General features: G+C 36.4%; 1 protein-coding gene across 15 annotated transcripts in view; it reads left to right on the forward strand.

Moving 5' to 3' along the window:
* Positions 1-24,025, forward strand: part of LOC140593719 (IQ motif and ubiquitin-like domain-containing protein) — a 131,041-nt gene that overhangs the window by 30,079 nt on the left and 76,937 nt on the right. For 9 of the 15 annotated variants that reach the window (XM_072755146.1, XM_072755147.1, XM_072755145.1 and 6 more), the window contains 5 exons: positions 6,974-7,144; positions 9,532-9,708; positions 13,747-14,004; positions 14,680-14,865; positions 18,971-23,893. In XM_072755146.1, the coding sequence (XP_072611247.1) occupies positions 6,974-7,144; positions 9,532-9,708; positions 13,747-14,004; positions 14,680-14,865; positions 18,971-19,153 (975 nt within the window). In that variant the 3' untranslated portion in view covers positions 19,154-23,893. Of the gene's footprint in view, positions 1-6,973; positions 7,145-9,531; positions 9,709-13,746; positions 14,005-14,679; positions 14,866-18,970; positions 23,894-24,025 lie in introns of those variants that run through there. The other 6 variants (XM_072755151.1, XM_072755150.1, XM_072755148.1 and 3 more) reach the window with 2 other exon arrangements.

Consider the following 24,025-nt stretch of genomic DNA (forward strand, 5'->3'; position numbering starts at 1 on the left):
CCAGGAAGGCAAAGACTTCAACCACAGCTTATCTGAATCTTGGTGGAATGCCTTATGATCCTACTGGAAAATGAAAGGCTGAGAGGCTTCTGAAGAGGTGTTATGGAGCAGTTCCTTTCTTTTGCTTCCCTGTCCCCTGGGAGGCTGTCATGAGACGGCTCTTGTCTTGTGTGTGTGAGCTTGACAGTGATTTAGTTGAATGTGGATTTCCTTCTCATTTGGATGACTTTACATCTCCAAATTAGGCGCTCAGCCTCCAGTCTCACTTCACAGTTCCCTCCTCTGTCATCCATACCACGGCCATAGTGACCTCCCTACGCACAGCTCTACTCTTGCCCCTCCTTACTGCCCTCAGTAAGGGAGTAGGGATTTCTGATTTCCATAATCAATTCTCCACACACCTCACCTGTCCTGCTGATGTCTCACTGTCATCTCCTCTTGCATACGGTAGCCACACTATGCCGGCTATGCTTGGTTACTTGCATGTCCTCAGAAATCCACGTGCTTTCCATGCCTTTGTATCCAGTGTTGCTTATACATGGAGCATCCTCTCCCTGTTTCTTTACTAGCTAACAATGTACCCTTCGATACAAGCTCAGATGCCCCTTCTTCCAGAAAAGATCTGGTGATCATCGTACTTTAGCCTATACTATATACTCTCATGAGACCTTATTTCACTTCTGCCTTAGTACATAGCGGTCAGTTTTTATTATATCTGTTTACATATGTGAATCATTCCTAGATACTGAGCTTCTTAAGCAAGAGCTATCTTTTATCTCTGTATCCTCATATGCTAGCACAGTGCTTATCACAGAGTGTTACTATATGCCTATGGAGGAAGGCAGGGAGGAAAACAAAGGGACAGAGATAATGGTATGTAATTTCATATTTCAGGTGTTATCAAGAAATTGGACAATGTAGATATTGTCATTTCAAATTCCTGAATATCTTCATTCTAGGAAAGATGAAGGCATAATATTCATACTTCTCCAGAGTCCTATTTCAAACTAAACTTAATCTGTTAGCAAATTTCTTTATCTTGAATCCAGCTTCACCACTGGGAACTGTATTCCTTATGTGTTGGATAGTTAAACTTACCAAGGAGGACGGCATGGACTCAGGGCAGCAGGGACCCAGGGTGAAGGAGCTGAGGGCCTCTGAGGTGCAGGGGACAAGCAAGATGAGTGGCACCTTCCTTATTTGAGGCTGGAACTTCTACAGGAATTTCTACTTAGGCTTCCTCTGATGCTTTGTTTCCTATAAACTATTTTAAATTCTTATTGTAAATATATGGTATCTATTCTTTTTATGCCTTTATGCCCCCCTCCTGCCCTACCACCCCCAGGCCTCATGTTTATCTAACATTGTATCTAAACCTGTTATGAATTATAAAGAGTTCAAAAGTAGATAAAGTCCCAACATATAATATTGACTCTGAAGCCAGCTGATGACCATTGCTCTTTCTCATGAAGTGTAGCACTCTACAAAGGTCTTGAAATCTCATCAAGAAAAGATAAGATGGAGAAATTTTGTTCACAAAAATTTTCGTGAAGAAGAAAGATGAGGTCTTTTTTTGTTTTTGTTTTTGTTTTGTTTTGTAAAAATTGTTAAGTTGTTTAGGTAGAAACTGAGGACCCGAAGGATCCTGGATGTAGGAAGAATTGCCAGGAAGATGGAAATCTTTTGATTTCGTTGCCAGGAGAGAAAAAGATAAAGTAGAATGAGGAGACAGTTGGAAGGCAATGGGGCACAGTGTGGCTCCTTGTGACTTTTTACTTAAATTCCTAAATAAACGAAGTATTAAGGGCAAGATTATTATTTGTTTGGCAAGAGGAGAGGAAACACAAGAAATGATTGGGCCTTAGTGTCCACACTGATTTAGGACAGCACACAAGGGTACAAGACCAGAAGACTGAAGGAAAGAGGGAAAAATTAGCCACAAGAACTTGTAGAAATCAAGGGAAAGGCTTTTTGTGGGTCATAGGTTTTAGAATTTGAGTTCTAAATCCACAGTCACCTTAGCTGATCCTAATCTATTACATAGCCTAATTAGTCTAGTCTTTAAAAATATTGACTAACAGTGACTCTGGCCTACTTTTAATCTGTTATAGTAAGGACGCCTGGGTGGCTCAGCGGTTAAGCATCTGCCTTTGGCTGAGGCCGTGATCCTGGAGTCCTGTCCTGAGCCGGAATTCCTGCAGGGAGCCTGCTTCTCCCTCTGCCTGTGTCTCTGCCTCTCTCTCTGTGTATCTCTCATGAATAAATGAAATCTTTAAAAAAAAAATGAATGAAAGAAAGAAAGAAAGAAAGAAGAAAGAAAGAAAGAGAAAGAAAGAAAGAAAGAAAGAAAGAAAGAAAGAAAGAAAGAAAGAAAAGAAAAGAAAGAATCCTGAATGGAGAAGCAAGTCTAAAAAACAATAATAATCTGTTATAGTAAATGATCAAATCTTTGTTATTTTAATGCAGATTCATTTAAATCATCTTTTTGTATAGGATGCCATGTGAAGCATCATAGAAAACAACTGAGATAGATTGTATAGTCTTTCTTTGCAAATACTTCTACAATATCTATTCATTTAGGCCTACCTACCTCTCTGCTCCCCCATACCAGCATTGTCTCTAATATTCAGGAGGAGACAGTGCTGATTTCATAAAACTTGAAGTAACTTTGTTTTGTTTTGTTTTTGATTACTAAGAAAAAGTAGCTTATAATTAATCCCTGAAACTAGACGAGGTCAGAGTTTTTTTTTCAAATGTCAAAACTAGCAACCAGAGCTGCTGGTTTATTATGTGGTTTATTGAACTAATATTTTATTTTTTAATCTTCTTATTCCTGATCATAATATTTTCCTGAGTAATAAATGATATTATTTCCAGTTAGTCCAATCAAGGAATTAAACTAATCAGCTATTATGGATTCTATACTAAACCTTCATTCTCCATAAAAGGCTTAACCTAAAGATTTTTTGAAGTATTAGTTAAATAGTTTGTAATTTTAACACATCAAATGTTGCCCTCGGCAGGTTATCAAATGTTAAAAACCCACAAGCTGACCGAGGTGAAAAAAGCAGGTCAAGAAATTTGAATAAAAAACTGTCAGCCAGTTTCTAATGCATCTTGAGTTCTCTTCACCCAAGCTGTGTTCAAGAGACAATTTGAATTTCTGCAAGAGATTTTCCCTAGATTCAAGACCGTTTATTTCTTTGATTCACATACCACTTCTCACAGTCCTTGTTAGCTGTGTCATTTAAATGTTATTTTCTCCCCCATACTCTGGTGGCCAACACCTAATGGGATAGAAAAATGCAACCGATTTTTGCTTCTCTCTGAGCACCATAGTGCACAGGGGTGTCCTCTGTATATGAACAAAACCTCTTTTCTGTGTCAAAGAAAACTTGATCATTACACAGTAGCTTTTGGGGGGTTGGGGTTATTCTTAATTTGTGCCCTTGGGGACCTGAGTATTAATTTAGGAGGAAGAAAGCCCTCTTCTCCCAATGCAGTCATTTCTTCTCTTTTGTGGAAGCCTGCTGCTCTCCAGGTTTTTGTTATCTCTGCACCTTCCCCTCCTTGAAACGTGTCTTCCTGCTGTTCTTCTGTTTCTCTCCTCCGGAGACTGCCCTGTCTCATTTGTTGGCAGCTTAATGGAATTTATTACGCTCCCGTTTTCTGAAGCAATTTAAGAACATGATTGTTGTATATCTCTTATTACAGCCAAAGCATTCAAAGAAAAAAGGAGATAGGAAAGAGAAATAAGCAAAGTTGACACATTTTCCTGTGTCAGAGTAAAAAATAAAATAAAATAAAATAAAATAAAATAAAATAAAATAAAAATACCTTAAAGCCTGAAATCAAAGCAGCTTAAACTTGAATGAAGACCAAGTTATCAGTGTTGGCAGAAATACATCCAAGTATTAAAAACAGCTTTGTCAAACAGATTTTAAAATATATCTTTGAGTGCTAGCTAGGGAAACTCAAACTTCAAATCCAGAATTATTTGATTATATCACTCAGTTCACTTTACTCTGGCTAATTCCTGGTTATTCTTCAGGTTTCACCTTAGATACGATTTTCTTTTCATAGCAACCTTTTCATTTACCTGCAGTCATCAAGCATAATCACCCTTTATTTTAGTTACTTATTTTCTTTTCTTTACATGTTATTAGATTTGAGAATTCTTGAAATCAGTATATATATTTACTCTGCCTGGTACACTGACTAATATATAGTAAACATAACAAATATTTGTTGAATGAATGAATGCATACCCTAGGCCCTATCACATATACAGAACTATATGAGCAATTTATTTCTTATAATCTTTCAGGAGAAATAAAATTAACAAACAAAATAACTATATAACAATTTGTATTTAGATTTCATTGCCCTGAGTGATTGAAATAGAGACACTGCATACTCGTGTGTGTTTGTGTTACAAGTACAATAGGACTTCAGGTACTGGCAATTTCCATGGTTCAAAACATAGTGGTTAGGAATTTTTGTGGAAAAGGTAGGGTTTGAGTTAAAAATTGGAGGGTGGGGAGGATTTGACTGTTGAATATATTTGGAAAAAACCCAAGAGATTACTATATCATAGTACATTAGATGGGGTTAAAAACTTGGAGGGGAGGTGGAGTTAAATCAGTCTGTCAGCTAAAATACAATTTAGTAGATGAACTAGGCATTTCATTAAAAGGTAATTATACTTAGATTACTACAAATAAAGTTACCGCCTGCAGAGCAAAAGGTATAGTCCATATTACTGGAAGAAAGGAAATCGCATTTGGTAGAACCACCCTGAAGAAAATTGCATGGGAAGATTAAGATATTAGTTAGACTTTAAAATGTCACAATATGAAACAGCCTAACATTGCTTATTCCTTAAAACTTTTAAAAGGAGCTTGGAAACAAATATTGAACTTTAGTACACTCAGAGGCCCATCCCAAAGGAAGCTATATCGATTTAAAACAATACGTATATTTTTATTTCTAAGTGATAATAATTAAATTACATAATATTTTCCTTTTTTTTTTTTAAGGATTTTATTTATTTAGTTGAGAAGAGTGCAAGAGAGAGAGAGAGAGAGAGAGAGAGCAAGCACGTGCAGGAGCAAGGGAAGAGGCAGAGGGAGAGGGAGAAGCAGACTCCCTGCTGAGGAGGGGCTAGATCCAAGATCCAAGGACCCTGGGATCAGGACCTGAGCTGCTTAACGGTCTGAGCCACCCAGGGACCCTGACAAGATATTTTCATTGAGCTATTTCCCTTTTATAATCCTTAATAAATTTGAGTTAATTCTACCGGTGTGCTCATTAGCAGTGCATTATTTAATATTAGATTTATGTCTTAAGAATATAAATTAATTATAGGATTGCAGCCTCTCATTTGCTGGATTAAAGCTAGAACTGAGAATCTAAAGTTTCTGATAAAAACTCCTAGCTCTGAACAGCACTTATTTTGTCTTTGATCAGAAAAATGCTACCATTACTTTGAAAGCATATCAAGTATAGTTGTTTTTAGGTGGTACTTTTCAGTTTTTAGTGTAATTAGCTAATATGAAATGTAAAAAAAAATTAATTTAAGGCTGCAACTAAAAGTTCCTCATAAATACTGTCAGTCTAAATACAGCCTTATATTATTTCTCTCTTTGGCTAGTCTGCATTTCTGATGATTTGTTCCCATACATGGGCTTCTGTTTAAACTTTATATCAAATCTAAGATTTAAGTGGCTGCAAGTATGGCATAAATTGGGACTACAGGTCTCCAAAGCAGTTACCATTCAGCTTATTAAAAAAATCCAACATTTGGACAGTTAATAGTTGTGATCAAAATAGCCTTGTTCTAATAGATTAAAAACACAGAAAGGCATCAAGCAGTTTTATACCATGAAGGAGAAGAGAAAATAGTGAGTTTTCACTGGGAAATTTCTAGGTGAATGCATCTTTTCTTAAAATCTCGGTAAGGAAGAGGAGGAGCCCTGTCAAACAGGCTTAATCTTCGTTAAAGGTTGCAGTGGTGTCTCCGGTGTGTCACTCAAGCTCTGTCTCCTGGACTCTTAGCCCAGGAGCCCACGGAGGAGCTGCAGGGCCAGTGCGTGCCAGGGTTAACCTTCAGTCCGTGGGGGGCGCCTAGGTTGGGGGGCTCCACGCCAGATTTGAAAACAGGGAGTGAGAGTCTTGGCGTGTCTAGCTTAGATGGGGATCACGGCGCTGCTAAAAGCCAAGGAAAGTCGTCCGACTACGGGCACCTGCTTTGTGAGCAACTGTGAGCCTGTTAGAGATTATGTTGATGGGAAACAAAACCCTAAGTGGCGGATCTCGTGTCGCTCTGTGTGCAGGTCCAGTGCCCTGAGGATTAGAACAGTCGGTTCGCAAACGTCTTCAAGTGGCAAAGCATGATCCAGGCACATTTCTCTAAATCAGTGTAATGGAACCAGCAGATCATGTTTGCCGTCCCCCAAGTACTCATCCGAATGCTCATTAAGTCATTCAGCATCCTAGTTAGTCCAGATTAGTAGCGATTAGTAGCGATTTCTGAGTCCTGTAGAAAGAGAGTGCAGGTAGGAAATTCAGTAGAAATCTTCCTAATTGACATATTTAGGAACATTAGCTGGTTAATAATAATAATAATAATAATAATAAACAAAGGATAGGCTTATAAAAATAAATTGTGCATATCTTAATATGTTTAACCAAGTATATTTACATGTACATTTATTTAATAATATTTTGATGGAGTTCAATATTTTGAACTTATTTTGTTTGCACTTCCACAGACTAAAGAGCTCTTCCCTGTTTTTTTCCTATACTGTTTTGCTTTCCCAAGGTCTACAAGTTCTTCAATTAATTTCCTCATGTTTTAGTGATACTTTTATTCGTAATGTACATGATATTAAGTTAGTCTTCAGTAGAAGTAGCAAAGTTATTTTTTAACCTTCAATTAACTGATAATCATAAACATAATATTATTTTTAAGTGTTCAGCTCCAAAGGTATGGAGAACATTTAGTGGCAAAATAATTGAGATGGATACACAGTTCACCATCAGAGCCAGAGAGTTGCAGAACATCTATAAATGCATTATGCTGAAAAATCTCTCTCAAGATGAAAGGCTGGATGTACTACTAACGCTTAAACATACTGTGAAGGTACATTAATTTTCTCGTCATTTGAGATATCACTATCACTATTAATAAAAAAATGAATACTAAAATAAGCTTTATTAATTATAAAGATGATTAATCAATGTTTACATATATGAACTTATTTTGTCAACAGCTATATTATTTTGGTATAATTTGGGGACAATGAGGTTTATGCATTAATATTTATCTAAAAGTTCTCAAAACTATATATTATGATACATAGTAAATATAAATATAGCATAATGAATATTCTAAACATAAATATACCCATATCTATGCAATGGATGCAAATATATAGCATGGGATTAATACTCAGTTTGATAAAACAGCAATTGTCTATATATTTTGACACTTTTCAGTGAAAATTTTATTTTTAGCAGTTTTAAAGCAGCAGTAGGGTATTTTAATTTTTTCTTTATTTTTTGATTTAAGATACTTTTAGTTGAGTAAATGATTCTTGTTGAGAGGTAAGTCTCCATAGATCTCTTGTGTTTCTCCCCATCTTGAGAACAGAGGCATTGACCCAATTAGGCATTGACTGCCTTTGTTTTAAATTGCCATTTTAAAGATATTTGTGCAGTGACTAACCCTGGAAGATAGAGATAGTTAGGATGAAAGGGAGAAGCAGTAGGTCCAGAGGTCAGAAATAAGCATGATGTCCATGGTGGGCAGTAAAAAGGCTGGACTGGAAAAAAAGAGAGTGCAGGTAGGAAATTCAGTAGAAATCTTCCTAATTGACATATTTAGGAACATTAGCTGGTTAATAATAATAATAATAATAATAATAATAATAATAAACAAAGGATAGGCTTATAAAAATAAATTGTGCATATCTTAATATGTTTAACCAAGTATATTTACATGTACATTTATTTAATAATATTTTGATGGAGGATTAAGGCCTTTAAGCATGACTCAAATTCTGGATCTATTCACTATGGCTGCATAATCTTAGATAAGTTATTTAATATTTCTGAAAATCAGTTTCATTATTTGTAAAATTAGTTGGGGGATATAGTTGTGTGCATATATATATATGTATCTATAAAATACAAGTAAGTATAATTTATATATCTCAGCCCTTAATGAATAATAGGTATTACTTTGATGACAATTACTAAGAGACACCAGTGAACCTTAAACCTCAGTACACATTAGAATTGTCTGTAGAGTTTGAAAGAGAGTGAGATTCACAGAGACAGAGTGAAAGAGAGTATGAGAATAAATGAATAAGGATGATAGCCCCCATTTCAGAGAAATTAAATTAGATCCCCCCATTTCAGAGAAATTAAATTAGATCCCCAAGTGTGAGGGCTATGTTAAAACCTTTAAAAATCCCCCCCCTCCCGTCATTCTAATATGCCTTCAGGGTCAAGGACCCCTGATAGAGATTCTTGCATAAGTTATACCAAATACATATTAAAAAGTACAGGAGAACATTATTTTACGGTCACATTGACTTTGCATTCTGACTCCTTCATTCAAACTGTGTTTCTTTTCACCCTCTCTTGAGCAGTTGGAGCAACTTACTTCTATTTTACTATTCATAAATCCTACCTTAATCACTTAATTCCTAATTGGGGCTTTCTTACTCAACCACACTCATTTTTGTGAGTTTATTTAAAAAGCATTATGAATTATACAAATTTGCAGAAAAAGTATATAAAATATACATATATGTACAATTTAACAGATATGAAATTATCAACCATGTAACCTGTCTCTGACCCAAAATCAGGACATTGCCAACATTGCCAGTATCTGCCTTTATCTTTGTAATGCCAGTTCACCCTCTCATCCCCTAGAAAGAACTACCATGTTGACTTTCACAGTAGTCATTTCCTTGATTTTCTTTATAGTTTTACCAATATATATATATAAATATATATATATTTAATATGGTTTAGTGTTGTTTATTTTTAGATTTTATTTAAATGGAATATACAGTATTATTTCGTGCCTTGCTGCTTTTGCTCAGCAACATTAATGTGTTAGATTTAAGCTTTTACTATTTATAGCTATAGTTTATTCATTTCCATACATTTGATAATATTCTATCAATATATGTGTTGTATGAATAAGCCATCACTTATTTATGTCATCAATTTATTTATGGGTATTTTGTTGTTTCTAATCTTGAACTGCTGTGAAAAATGATTCTATATGCACATTTCTCTAAAGCACTTTATGGTTAGAATTGGTGGGTTTTAGATTACCCATATCTGAAGCTCTACTAGATAATGTCAAAGTTTTTTCCAAATTAGTTGTGCCAATTTGTATTCCTACCAATTTCTTTTGGAATCTAGTTTTCAGGTTGTTTGGTGATAATTTTGAAAACTAACTTAGTGATGTTAAAAATTCTGTACTGAATATGTTTGTGTTTTATATAGGAACATGAATGTAAACTGACTCAGGAAATTCTAGAATTGATTGACAGAGAAGTTGACCTTATGATGAGAGGGGTCAAACATCATAATCTTGAAGGACTCAGAAAAAGAATTGCAACACTCTTTTTTCATTATATCAAAACACCTCTGTTTAATCCAGAAGTTGCAAGACATCTTAAGGTAATCGACATATTTTTTCTTGTATTCCTTTCTCAGAATTCTAAGATTTGCAACGGTCAATTGAAGAACCTTCAAATTTTGCTTTAATGCTTTCCTTGGGGTCCATGTGGAGGACCATCTTATTGGTGAAATCTCTTCTGAATGATTATTATGTCAATAAATTAAACTTGGTCGTTTAACTTCTCTGAACCAAACTGAATATTGCACTGTGTGGAGCGCATGATGATCTCTCACACTCCGTGTTCTTGAATGTTGTTACTTCCACCTGCAATGCTGTCCCCTAACTCCTCAGCTAACTCCTGGTCATTTTCAGACATTTGATTCATGAGTCCCCTCCTTCTAAGGCCTCAGAGAGAGTTAAACTCTTCATTTCTGAGATTCTGCATGTACCTAGTTTGTATTCCCTGACAATACTTCTTGTTTAGTCATGGTTGTTACTGAACAGATCTATGTAGATATCCTGAGAGAACTTCAGATGTAACATGTATTTGAATTAAACTACCTTTTCCAAATCCAACATGTTTAGGCTTCTATGAGGATTTTGCTGTCTAGAGTCAAAATAAGTATCTTACTGTCTTTTTATTATGCAGAACTATTTAAAACACTTTTAGTAAAGTTTGGGAGTGGTTTACTAAAGAATTCTAAATAGTGTTTTATTTTAATGATTGTATTTAGAGTTATAATTTGTTAAGAAGCTGGTTAAACATCTATTTTGCTTTTTTGATATTAAGTCTCAATATTGGGGCACCTGAGTGGACCAGTTGGTTAAGCGTCTGCCTTTGGCTCAGGTCATGATCCTGGGGTCCTGGGATCGAGCCACGCATCAGACTCCCTGCTCAGCAGGAGCCTGCTTCTCCATCTGCCGCCTGCTCATGCTTTCTCTCACTTTCTCTCTCTTGCTATCTCTCTTTCTCTCAAATAGATAAATAAAATCTTTTTTTTTAATCTCAATATTTAGTCAAAACTTTTAGAAAAATATAATTTTTATGTTTTCTTTTTAATAGATTTTTCTTTTTTCTTATTATTTCTTAAAGATTTGCTTACTTTTAGAGAGAGAGAGAGAGAGAAAGAGAGAGAGTGCATGTGTGCAAGCGAGGGAAGGGACAGAGAAGAGGGAGAGAGAGAATCCCAAGCAGACTCCCCACTGAGCCTAGAGCCTGATGTGGGGCTTCATCTTATGATCCTGAGATCATAACCTGAGCAGAAACCAGGAGTCAGATGCTCAACTGACAGAGCCACCCAGGTGCCCCTCTAATGGATTTTTGAAACTTAATTGTATTGCAAGAGAATATAACAGAAAGTCAGCGGTGCCTGGCTGTCTTAGTCGGTAGAACATGTGACTCTTGATCTCAAGGTTGTAAGTACGAGCTCCACATTGGGTGTAGAGATTGCTTAAAAATAAAATCTTAAAAAAAAAAAAATCTTAAAAAAATAAATATAACAAAAGTCCAAGAGAAAAGTTGCCCATTATATTATTGCTTATTCAAATTGGTGTTTTATTTGCCCAAGCTACCTTCTGGTCCTCTATAGACTTAACTCAACTTTTATATGTTTACGGTAGTAGAATCTAATATTTTACATGTTCACATAATGTGTCATTTTATTCAGTTTTTAAATTTACCTTTGGTAAAATTCACCATTGGGGGTCAGGTTTGACAAATGCAGTCATGTGATCAATAGCACAATCAAGTTAAAGAATAATCTTGCCTCCTTCCTCCAAGTTCCCTCAGGCTGCCACTTTGTAATCAGCACTTCCGGCTCCCTAACCCTTGGCAGTCACTGGTCATATGGTTATACCTAACCCAGTGTGTCATGTAATTGGAATCCTACTATATGTAGCTTTTTGAGACTGGCTTCCTTCATTTAGCATATTGTATTTGATATTCACCCATGTTTTTGAATGTATTGTTAATTTGTTATAACTGAGTAATATTTTTGTTGTCTGGATATACCAGAGCTTGTTTATCCATTTGTAGTTACAGGACATTGGATTGTTTGTTAGTTTTGGGCTTTTGTGAGTAAAAGCACTATATTAATTGTGAATTTTTGCGTAAATTTATCGTTTGGGGTTAAATAACTAGAAATAAGGATTTTTGAGTCATTTGGTAAATGCATATTTACCATTATAAGACATGGCCAAACTTTTTTTCTGCACTGGCTGTACCATGTTTCATCCCCATCTGTAATGTGTGACACTTCCCATAGTTCTGCATCCTTGAGAGCAGCTGGTATTGCCAGTCTTTAATTTTGGAATTCTAATGAATGTGCAGTAGCATCCCATTATATTTTAATCTGTGATTTCCTAATGAATATAATTTTAAGCATCTTTTCATGCATCTTTTCATGCATCTTTTCTGCCAGCCATATGACTTTTTGATGAAGTATATGCACATATCTTTTACCACCACCCCCCTTCTTAACATTGAGTTATTTTCTCATTACTGAATTTTGTAAGATATGTGATTTGCAAATATTTTCCCTCAGTCTTTAGCTTGTCTTCTCATTCTCTTAATGGTATCTTTAACAGAGCAGATGTTTGTTTGTTTTTTATTTCAATGAAGGTAAATTTATCCATTTTTGAAATGGATCATGCTTTTGGCATTTATTTTGTACTTAAGAAATCTTTTTGGAAGAATTAATATTGTTAAAATGTTCATACTACCCAAAGTTATCTATACATTTAAAACAATCCCTATCAAATTCCAATGGCATTTTTCACAGAAATAGAAAAAAAAATCCTAAAATTTGTATGGAACCACAAAAGATCCCGTATAGCCAAAGTAATCAAGAGAAAGAACAAAGCTGGAGGCATCATGCTTCCTGATTTCAAACTATATTCCAAAGCTTGAACAGTATGGCACTAGCATAAAAACAAACACATAGATCAATGCCACAAAATAGAAAGCCCAGAAATAAACTCACAAAGGAGCTAAGAACATGCAATGGGGAAAGGATAGTTTCTTTACTAACTGGGTTGAAAATTGGATAGCCACATGGAAAAAAAAAAAAAAAAAAAGATCAACCTTTATCTCACACCACATACAAAAATCAACTCAAAATAGGTTAAAGATGTAAATATAAGGCCTTAATACTACTAGAAGGAAATATAGGGAAAATCTTATTGACATTGACCTTAGCAATAATTTTTTGGTTATGATATCAAAAGCAAAGCTGACAGAAGCAAAAATAGACAAATGGGATTGTATCAAACTGAAAACCTTCTGCACAGAGAAGAAACAATCAACAAAATGAAAGGCAACCTACAGAATGGGAAAAAAATATTTGCAAATCATACATGTGGTGAGTTAATATCCAAAAAAAAGGAACTTATACAACTCCATAGCAAAATAATTTTAACCCAATTTAAAAATGGAAAAAAGACCAAAATAGACGTTTTCTCAAAGAAGACATACAAATGGCCAACATGTACTTGAAAAAATGCTCCACATCACTAATCATCGGGGAAATGCAAATCAATACCACGGTGAGATATCCTCTTACACCCGTCAGAATGACTAGTATCAAAAAGACAAGAAATAACAAGTGTTGGCAAGGATGCGGAGAAGAGGGAACCCTTGTGCTCTGTTCCCTGAAATTTAAATTGGTACAGTCGTTATAGAAAACAGTGTGGCAGTTCCTCAAAAAATTAAAAATAGAACTACTATATGATGCAGTTTCAAGTTTTGCCATTGATCATTGAGCCAATCCAAATTTAGTGTTAAGATAAATGAAATGAGGAAAACACTTAGTCATGTGAATCTAGCTATTGCCTGTGACATGAATGTAGCAAAACACCAAAGATCTCAATTCTTTTAAAAAATAAGGCAGATTTCTTAACATTGTGCCAGGGTAAATGAATGCTGCTTGAATTTAAATTTTGTGTAGAATAGGAAGTTAAGGGAAAACAGGACTTTACAAATAAACCAACTTTTTATCTCATTCTAAGGTAAGTTAGCCCTAGTGCCTCCCGTGTGGTTGGTGTATTTGGCCTGACTTTTATGGTTTTCTTAACTTCTGTTGTTGTTTTCTACTCTTTAGGTCCCTCAAGACCCGCTGATGTTTTCTAAGAAGGTGGACTTCTGCCGCAGCTGCCGGCTCTACCTGCCCCGCACGGAGTTCGCGGCCTCGGCCGGGCCCGGGCCTCCACCCCACGGGCGCCCGTGTCGCCGCTGCTCCGCCCTGGGCCAGGAGGCCCGGCAGCGACAGTCCTTCCAGAAGCTCAAGTGCTTACTCCGGCGGCTGCACTCTGCAGAAGCCCGTTACGAAGATGACCCCAAAATTGCTTTCCTGATGCAGGTAGGAGCAGTCCGGGTGCCAGTCGGGGCAGAGTTTACTGGAAGGTTCCTGCTTTTCCACAGAAGCCTTTGAAGATAAGGCTCCTTTTGTTTATGCCTATACCTTGCGAAGCTTGCCCCTCCAGCAGTTTTAGGTTTGTGTATGCAGACCTCATGCTAAAAAGTCACTCCTAGAGTTTTAGCTACTGTGATTTAAATTTATTAAGTTTTTAAGCGGTTACTTCATTTCCCCCATTTCCTTTCTTTTTTCATTAAAAGGACAAATCTTTTTAATAACACTAAGCAAATTGCTTAATCTTTATCAAATATCAATTTCTTCATTTGTAAAAGGATATAAATGACCTACAGTCACCCTGAGATTGAGGGTTAGGATGAAGATAAAGACAGTGTAAATGCATTTGAAAAGCACTGAATACCAGACAGGGAAGGTAAGATTAGCAAATGGGAGGAACCCTGGGAGCTGAAGATGCCCTCGTGACTGCGAAACTGCTCCTGCAGCTCGGGCGCAGGGGGCAGAGATTTGGTGAAAAATAAGCTAGAAGAAGCATTGAAAGCTTCACGAATAATGTTCCTCTTTTAAAAAACAAACTAAATTATCTCCCCAAATAATAATCTTAAAGAAATATTATATTTAGAAAAAAAACATTTTTTTTTTCAAACTTGTTTTGACATGTAGCTACAAGACATTCAGTACCTGGTAGAGAACATCTGGGCTTCCCAGTCAGTGCTCAGCGCCTGGAATGATCTCAATGATCTGGTCCTGGTCAGGTGGGATCGGTCTTTGGAATGGTCCCCCTGGAACTGCATTCTTCTTACCAAAGACGAAGGTGTTGCTCATCTCAAGCTAACAAGTATTGAGGAGGTAAGAGAGTGGGACTTTATCTGAGGAAATAATTTAATCCTTGAAAATATTAGAGGGTAACTTTACTGCCTTTTACTGCATTCCATGCATAACTTAAATACTTCCATTGGATTAAGAAACAACATGAATAATAGTAACAAAATCTGTGGATGGTATGTGTGGCTGAGATTAAGATTAAAAAGCACAGAAAAGGACAAGATAAGAGCTCTGAACATCTTACAGGTATCTAAACTTGATACCACCCTCTGCTAATAACAGCAAGTTCAAGCATGTCATTCCACGGCAAATTCCACGAAGGCGAGGATTTTATTTAGCTTACACCTGTCTGTATATACCACATCAGTGCATGTCACAGACTAGGGGTTTAATAAGTATTTGTTGAATGAATAAATGAAATACCAGATATATATTAATAATCTAGAATCTGCCCTTCTTTGATTAGCCATCATGAGTCTGCCTAGCACACTAAATTCTCAAATTTTGTTGAGAATCGTGTGCGTTAAATGGCAATCATACTGATGGAGTATGATTCTGAGGCCTGAGGCTCCATTTTTCATTTTCTCTCAACTGACTAGAAGTGGGGAAAGGACTATAAAAATTCAATACCATTTAATTTTAGTAACTTACAAGATGAAATCTGTAAAACATTTTGATGAGCAGAATTGAGTTCATCAGAGAGTTTCACTTACACTGAGCAAGCTTGGGATCCCAAAAGCTGAAGCTGATTCTCTGCCTTCTACTGATTAAATTTCTCAACTATTAATTTCATGCAAAATGTCATTTAAGAGAAAATAAAGAAATGACTTCAAATATAATAGTCATTTTGAATGTTGCTATTTCCTGCTTGTCTTTTTATTGGGGAATGAGAAGGTATAAAAGAGGAGAAACTAGTTAAAATTTTAGCTTTTTAAAATAATTTTCCAGTAGAAGCCAGGCTTAGAAAAATTTCACTCTAGGGATCGAAAGAAAGAGCAGCATGAAATTGAAACTGTGTTAAATATTATATTTAGTAAACTAAGCTGCTTCATAAATATTTAATCACTGGAAGCATAGCCAACACTACAATATTATTTCATCCAGGACCCATAGTGGGATTGCAGTTCATTCCCAAAGCTGATACTCTACTGCTTCAATTAATCCACACACTCCCTTTGTGTATTTAATCAAATTACTGCAGTATCAAATTAAATGTTCTATTCACATGCATTTCTAATTTCAGGCTGCCGATCTTACTGAATTTCTATAAATAGAGCTAAGGTTCTCAACCAGATAATCTAAAAAAATACTGTCTTTTTATTATTTTGGACTAGTATAATCCCTTAAGTATCAATATTCAGCCTCGTTAAAGAATAGGTTATGTCTTGCCACAAGTTAAAACATTTCTAGAGTTTCCTTAATGCACAGAGATATTTGCTTTCTCAGTAAGTAAAAAAATATTCAAATTTTAAAATAATCTTGGCTCCCTGCAGTCATGACACAAGTTATAGGAAAAGCATGGGAAAAGACTGCTGTTCTCTGAACTGGAAATGAGGCAGAGCAGGTTCCCGTGGTGTGCACACTGGTCACAGTAGGAAAACAGTGGATTTAAAGTAAGGAGACCCGACCCAGTATGTCCCCATCTCTGTCACTAACCATCTTGGCTTCATAAATTTGTATAACGGTTAGCTAAAAACATGGAATCAATACAGAGGATCGGAGCAGCCCTGGTTTAATTCTGGCTCTGTTACTTATGAGCTGGGATAAGTTGAGCAAATTTGCAAGTGTCTCAGTGCTCTGATTTTCTCATCTGTAAAAAGAGGATAATAGGAAAAGGGGATAATATGTATTGGATATCTTTCCATATTATTCTTTAAAAGTTGAGGATTGTTCCTTTGCCTTATGTACCATAATGTGCTTGTCTTACCTTTAATGATTAATTTGCTATTCTATAAAGGTGCTTTGAAAACCTATAAAGTTCTGTACATGTAGAATTTACTGTTGCATAACAGAAATATGTAGAAATATGTCCTTTTTTTTTTTTTTTTTTTTTAGTGAAATGAGGCCTAAGGAGTGGTAGGACATAGATAGTGCAAAGGATGAGTATTTTGACTTAGTAAATATGTCTGTAGAAAGGAAACTTAAGATAAGCCTGAATACTCCTACCTGATACTCTCTGCCAGAGTATCGTTTGCTTTGGCTCCTTTTCTCCTTTTCTCTTGTTTACCTTTGTTTTGACACTGGAGGGACCTTTAGTGAGGGGTGCCTTCCCTTTAGAAAACTAGTTTTAGGAGAAGGTACGAGTCATGTTTGTGATTTGGTTGAAAAGAAGGGTCAATTAAGATTAATAAAGGAAATAGATGGTATTTATTAATTCAACCAGAATTTTTTTTTTTTTTTTTTAATGTGCCACATACTGTGCTAAGTGCTTGGAGAAAAACAAGGACGTGTAATGGACACAATTCTTCAGTTTCAGTTGTATTCAAGTTTGGTTGCAAATAACAGACTAAACAACTTATAATGACTTAATCAAATGTGAAGATAGTTTCCATATCAAGCAGGAAGTCCAGATGGTGGCAGTCTGGGGTCTGGATGGTAGTTCCACAGTGCTCCCAGAAACCCAGGCCCTCCGACTTTTTCTTCATCTGTATTTAACTTTTGACTTTCATTCTCATGCTTGTGGACTCTTAGAGATAAAATAGCTGCATCAACTCCTATATTCTCTTAAAAAGGTTTCTTGTAAGCTTTGTCCAATGCTTTCTGTTATATATGCATGTGTGTATAATGGCCTGAAACTTGTCACATGCTACCCCTAGCTAGAATAAAGGCGGGAAAGCTGAGCACATCACAAAATACAAATTCAGGCCCTTGTGCAAAATCGGGCCTCTACATACCAATGGTAGAGAGAATGAGTATTGGGCTGGCAGCCAGCAGTCCGCCACTCTCATTAGAAAACACGTGATCTATACCGTGGCAATGCTACATAACAGAAAAAGATCAAGTACTGTTCTAGCTGTGTAGGGACAAGAAGCCTAAACATTAAGAATAGAATTGGAGGGACACCTGGGTGGTCCAGTGGTTGATTATCTGCCTTCAGCCCAGGGCATGACCCCAGGGTCCTGGATCGAGTCCCAGGTAGGGATCCCTGCACGGAGCCTGCTGCTCCCTCTGCCTGGGTTCAGCCTCTCTCTCTCTCTGTGTGTCTCTCATGAATAAATAAATAAAATCTTTAAAAATAAAGAATAAAAATGGAAAGATACAGAGTCTTGATAAAGGCAGAAAGGTTATTTTCTATTTAGAAGACTAGAATGAACTCCTGAGGTGGGAATCTAGGGTGGTAGGAGGAGGAGCAAAGGAAGGTTTATACTGTCAGAATGCTGTCATGATCTTTGTTTTGGACCGTGGAGATAGTACTCATTATAGAAAAAATAACTCAGTCAAAAGTTGTTAATTGTATCAGTGTTAAAGTAGATTTAAAGAGGGAACCAAGGTGACAAGATCATTCATTCAAAAATTTTGGTTTTTGATGGTGTTGACAGATGCTTACATGAAAAAGACTCAGTTTGGGGGGGGGGGCCTCAGTGGTTGAGCGCCGCCTTCAGCCCAGGGTGTGACCCCGGGGTCCTGGGATCGAGTCCCAGGTCGCTCCCTGCATGGAGCCTGCTGCTCCCTCTGCCTGTGTCTCTGCCTCTCTCTCTCTCTCTCTCTGTGTCTCTCATGAATAATAATAATAATAAAGGCTCAGTTTGAACCTTCAAAGGAGTATTCCTTATAATGGAGACACTTTCAAGCAGATAGTGAAATTGAAGGCTGAACGAATTAAATATTACAGTTAAAATTCATAAAAGTACTTGCAAGTAAGTAAGGAAGGAGGAATTAATTTGTGTTCAGAGGTCAGAAAGAAAGTCAGGAAAGGCCTCGGGTTTGTAGTGTCCTAGGAGCAGAGCCCTGAAAGATGATGGAGTAGTAGCAGCGTTCTGGGCTGAAAGAATGGGTAAGCAAAGGCTTTCTGGGATAAGAAAGTGTGCATGCGTGTGTGTGTGTGTGTGTGTGTGTGTGTGTGTGTGTGTTAACCTGGTAAAGTATATCTATGACATTTAATAGAATTTGATTTTTCTTTTCTTTTCAGGGATATGAACCCTTGTTTATTCACAAGATCAAACACAAACATATCCTGGCTAAGAACTACTTTTCTCACATTCCAGTGCTGGCTTCATTTATACTTGATGATGGTGAAATAGATGAGATCAGAAAAAAATATCACTCAGAAACAACTCCTAAGATTATAGTGGCCCAGAGGCCCAGTCCCTAGAAGATCCAGGAGTATTTGAGGATCAGCATTTTTATCCACTGCTAACAGAGGAATACAGAGGCTATACATTATGGAAATAGAATTTTATCTTTTAATTGATTTTAATTGTTTTTTGTTTCTCATGGTATCATAAGTGGTATGAAGACAAAACATCCATATGTAATGCTTTATTGTTAGATAATTAGTGAAAATTGAAATACTGTTTTGTTCCTGAATTATATTTTAAGGTAAAGAGAATATTTTATTTTCCATATTTTCACACTAAAATTTTTAAGAATTTCAAGTGCCCACTATAAAACCAGCAAACAAAAGCTGGTTTAGCTTTTGGCTCAAGTAATTTATTTTAGGTTAAATGTAGTTATAGAAGAATAGTCAGTATGTGGATGAGAGGAAACATAAAATTTTCTTTTTTAAAAATCTATACAGGTAGGATAAAAGATGCTGTTTTTTTTTTTAAGATGCTATGTTTTAATATAGCAGTTTGAATCCTCACTTTTTATTTTCTACTTTTACCTTCAATCCTTCCTAAAATCCTGGTAAAACAACTGGGGTTATTTATAAACAAACAAACAAATGCATTCTATGCTGGAAAACAGGGTAAACAGTAGAATTATCTTCTATCTAGGAGGAAAAACTCTCAGTGAGGCAATGATGACATTGTGTAGGAAGGATAAACTTGGTTAGGCAAACTGTAACAGTCCCTTTCCCCAGTAAGCTGAAGGAATTACCTTGACCACATGCATGTCAGAGACCTACAGTGATGAGCGCAGTGTGTGAGTCCATCTGAACAGGGAGTTGATGGCACATTCAAATTAGGAAAATTCAAGAACAGTGTATTTACAAAGGGACTTACTATAAAGTGAGGACAGTATTTAAGGAAACTAAAGGAATAATACAGCAACGCAGGGCCAATATGAGATAAGCTGTTTCTACCTCTAGTCTCAAATAAACCTGGGGAGGGAGAGGTCTGAGAATGCTCAGTGTAAGGGAGATAACTGAGGATCAGAAACCAACTGTCAAGGGATAGTCAACCCTAGGTGGTCTCATGAACTGGAGAAATAAATACTTCATAATTTTACACTCTCCCTTTCTCCAGTCTCCTGCTTGCATTTTCCATTGATAGAACCCAGAAGGAAAGTAGGAGAAATAGAATTTTGTTTTCATAATTCATGCAGTTTCAGGGCAAAGAGTGGAGTAGACAGTGGTGATAGTGGATCTGGATGGCTAAATAGAAGATATTTTGCTAGAAAGAAAGAATTTAAAGTGAAACTCTATAACTCAAGGGGTAGTATTTCTCACCCACGCAACATAATTCGAGAGAGAGAGAGAGAGGGAGGTGAGGTAATTTTTCTCCTAATTCCAATCAGTAATTAATGAGCTGTTTTCTTCAGTTTCGGGTTTAAGGAATTCAATCTCAGTAATAATATTGGTTCTATATCAATATTTGCCAATATTTCAACAACATCTTTTCTAGGATATCTACAATTATTTTTTATTTAGCAAAAGCATGGCACTTGGTGGTTATTTTTAAAGGAAATAAACATAAAGGAGGGAAGTGGTATGGTGCTGTTATTTTCAGATTTTCATAGACAATTTAGACATTCTGGGACCCTTCTAAATAGTAACTTACCAATAGGGTTACATTGGGGAGCATTCCAATCACTAATGAACAGGTAACAATTTAACACAGACAACAGTGGGTTTGCCCTGGAATGTAAGTGATTTTCACAAAGCAGTTTAGGAGAATGTCCTTGGAGAAGGAAGAGCTGGGGAGGCAAGCTTCAAGGTAGAAATTTTCAGATAGGGACCAATAACGGTCTGTGAGAATTCCTCTATGTACCCTAGGGATGAAGCAACTGACTAGACAGCATTTGCTCCTAGTATGGAAGATTGTGGAATGCAGCTAAGGGGGGTGGACCAGCTAGAGCAATTGAATTCATGTATGGAAAGGGGCAGTACCTTCAGCACTAGGAGAATAACCACTTAGGGGGCAAACAGCTCAACAGCACACAGACTTTCCCCCATATTCTGGGAAATGCCTTTCAGTCCTTCTGGAACTACAGTTCTCATTTTATACAACTATCTAAAAATCCACAGCAGAAGGGGCTAGAAGATGTATCTGGCTACAGGGACATCTGTGGGGGGAAAAGACAGGTTGCTACTCAATAAAGTCCTAACTCTAGCCATCTGGCAAGCAACAGCTTGTTTAGCAGTTGGTTCTCCTGCCTCTGTAGTATCCTCATTCTTCGAGTTTATAACCTGATGACCGTACTTCCCTTGGCCCACTAACAAATGAAGCTATAGAAAGTGTTTCCAGGGCAGCCCCGGTGGCTCAGCGGTTTAGTGTCACCTGCAACCCAGGGCCTGATCCTGGAGACCTGATCGATCGAGTCCTACGTTGGGTTCCCTGCAGGGAGGGAGCCTGCTTCTCCCTCTGCCTGGGTCTTTGCCTCTCTGTGTGTCTCTCATGAATAGATAAGTAAAATCTTTAAAAAAATAAAAATAAAAAAGAGAACGTGTTTCCTTCTTTCACCTTTATGAGGACTGTATTATACAGATAGACACCTAAGCAATACATATAATAGGACAAAATTTTATATCTTCAAATTATAAAAATAAGCTGATAAATAGTCGGTAGATAGAGTTTCAGAAATAAAAAAAAGACCCTTCTGAGGAATGAGAACAAATAGTCACTTATCAAATTTCTTGATTCATGTTAAGGATATTTGATAGCACTTTTCATCCTTTGGAAAAAAAATACTGGGAAGAATTGCTATTATACAAGATAAACAATTGCTAAACTACCAAAAGCAATGCATAAATAGCAACAAACAGCAGATTTGGGGCTTTAAAGATGAAGCTAGGGATCTCTGGGTGGCGCAGCGGTTTAGTGCCTGCCTTTGGCCCAGGGTGCGATCCTGGAGACCCGGGATCGAATCCCACGTTGGGCTCCCAGTGCATGGAGCCTGCTTCTCCCTCTGCCTGTGTCTTTGCCTCTTCCTCTCTCTCTCTCTCTCTCTCTCTGTGACTATCATAAATAAATAAAAATTAAAAAAAAAAAAAAGATGAAGCTAATCCAGAGATTTGATGGATTAGCTCAAGATTGCTCCCTAGAACTTAGAGGAAAAGGACAAATTAATGAAGTAGGTGACCAAAAATAATGTTTAATAATTTTAATCTGTCAACACTAGAAATAACATGAGTCTGGAATGGAGTAGAAAAGGAGAAACAATTGGTAAAGAGAGATTTAAAGCCAGTTTTCCTAAGCTAGGAAGATATATAACCTTAGTTGTGTAAAGAATCTACCAAGTGCTGGGAAATTTATATAGAGACACATATAGACACAATTTCATGGTATTTCTGGTTAAATGTAGTTATAGAAATTAGTCTGTTCAATACTCAAGAATATTGGACAAATTCTATAAGCATTCAAGTTGGAGAGGAAAAGTTAACCACAAGAAAATAAAATCAATAGCAACATCATAGATTTATCTTCCCCAACACTAAATGTCAGAAGGGAGGAACATTTCTATTGAAGGATTTTGAATTTTGCGGGTAAAAAAAAATGACCTAAGAATTTTACTGTGAGGCAAATATTTGTGAAGACATCATAAAGACGTTATTAAACAGAAAGCATATCATGAATTTCTGTGTACCCATTCTGTCCTCCAGCCAATCTTAAAACTGTGGAAATAGGTAAGGGGTTGATATAGGAGAAATAACAGCACTACAGCCTCAAGATCCTTTGCAAATGATCATTTGTATGGTTATGAAACAATGTAATGAAAAAAAATAATTCCTCAAATGAAAATCTACACTGCAAAAAAAAAATCAATCTACAAAAATAATACCCTAGCTACTCCAATAAAATGTCTACTATAGGAAGGTTCAGAGGGATAGAAGTATCCAAGTCTTTTTAATGGAAGAAGGGACAACAGGTAGGCAGGAAAATGGGTATCTAAATATATAGTTTAAAAATTTAAAGGCAACTGCTAGTAGAATGAAGATGGAATTATAAACGCATTTCAGAGAGAAAAGGGGAATGACAAATGAGAACTATTGTGAGATAAAGGGTTTGGGTTTTTGTTTTCTAAGGTTAGCAGAAGGAAGAAGCACATGTAAGAGAAAAACCAGGTTAAAAATATCACAGTGCTTCAATTCAGATAGTTCTCTAGCAAAAGATAGTTATTTTCATGTTGTATCAAGAGTGAACTAAATGCTGTGTACCAGATATACACCCCAAATGAAATGACCTATAGAGTGTTAAAAGTATGATAATTTATAAAATTGTAATAGTCAAATATAAGCAGATAACAAAAAGTGTTGGTGATATTAATTTCAAGGGAGTTACTTTATATTGATAAATTATTATTCACAATATAAATGAATAATTTATCTCTGTTAGATACAAAAATAAGTTTAAAAAAAAAGTCACTTGAAAAACAATTCTTAGGTTTCTTGAACTTCTACATGTCTTTTGAGCAGAAATGGTAGTTCTTTTTTTCAGACTTATTTTGAAGGTTGTTTGTATAGCAAGCAGTCTTGGAAGATAGGGATAGTATTTAGTGTTCACTATAAATAATTCAGAGTCTCTAAGCCCAGGATTTCCACCCTGCAAAGAATCTCACTGCATGTGCCTATGTCATCCAGACTTTGTATCACCCGGGGGGAATTAGGGCAAAATACTGATATTTTGCCTGCTGCTTTTTCTGTGAACAATAAATTGTGCTTCATCTCTGACCCAGGAGTCTCATGTCTTCCTCTGTTCTCTATGAAATTCTGACAGGCAAATTTGTTAACTTGTAATTGGGTAGCATCTTGGACCCTTCGTAGTTGTTGACCTAGATAACTTTAAAAATGAGAAAAAGAGAA

This window comes from Vulpes vulpes, chromosome 4, assembly GCF_048418805.1.
Source record: "Vulpes vulpes isolate BD-2025 chromosome 4, VulVul3, whole genome shotgun sequence".
In the NCBI taxonomy this organism is placed as follows: Eukaryota; Metazoa; Chordata; class Mammalia; order Carnivora; family Canidae; genus Vulpes; species Vulpes vulpes.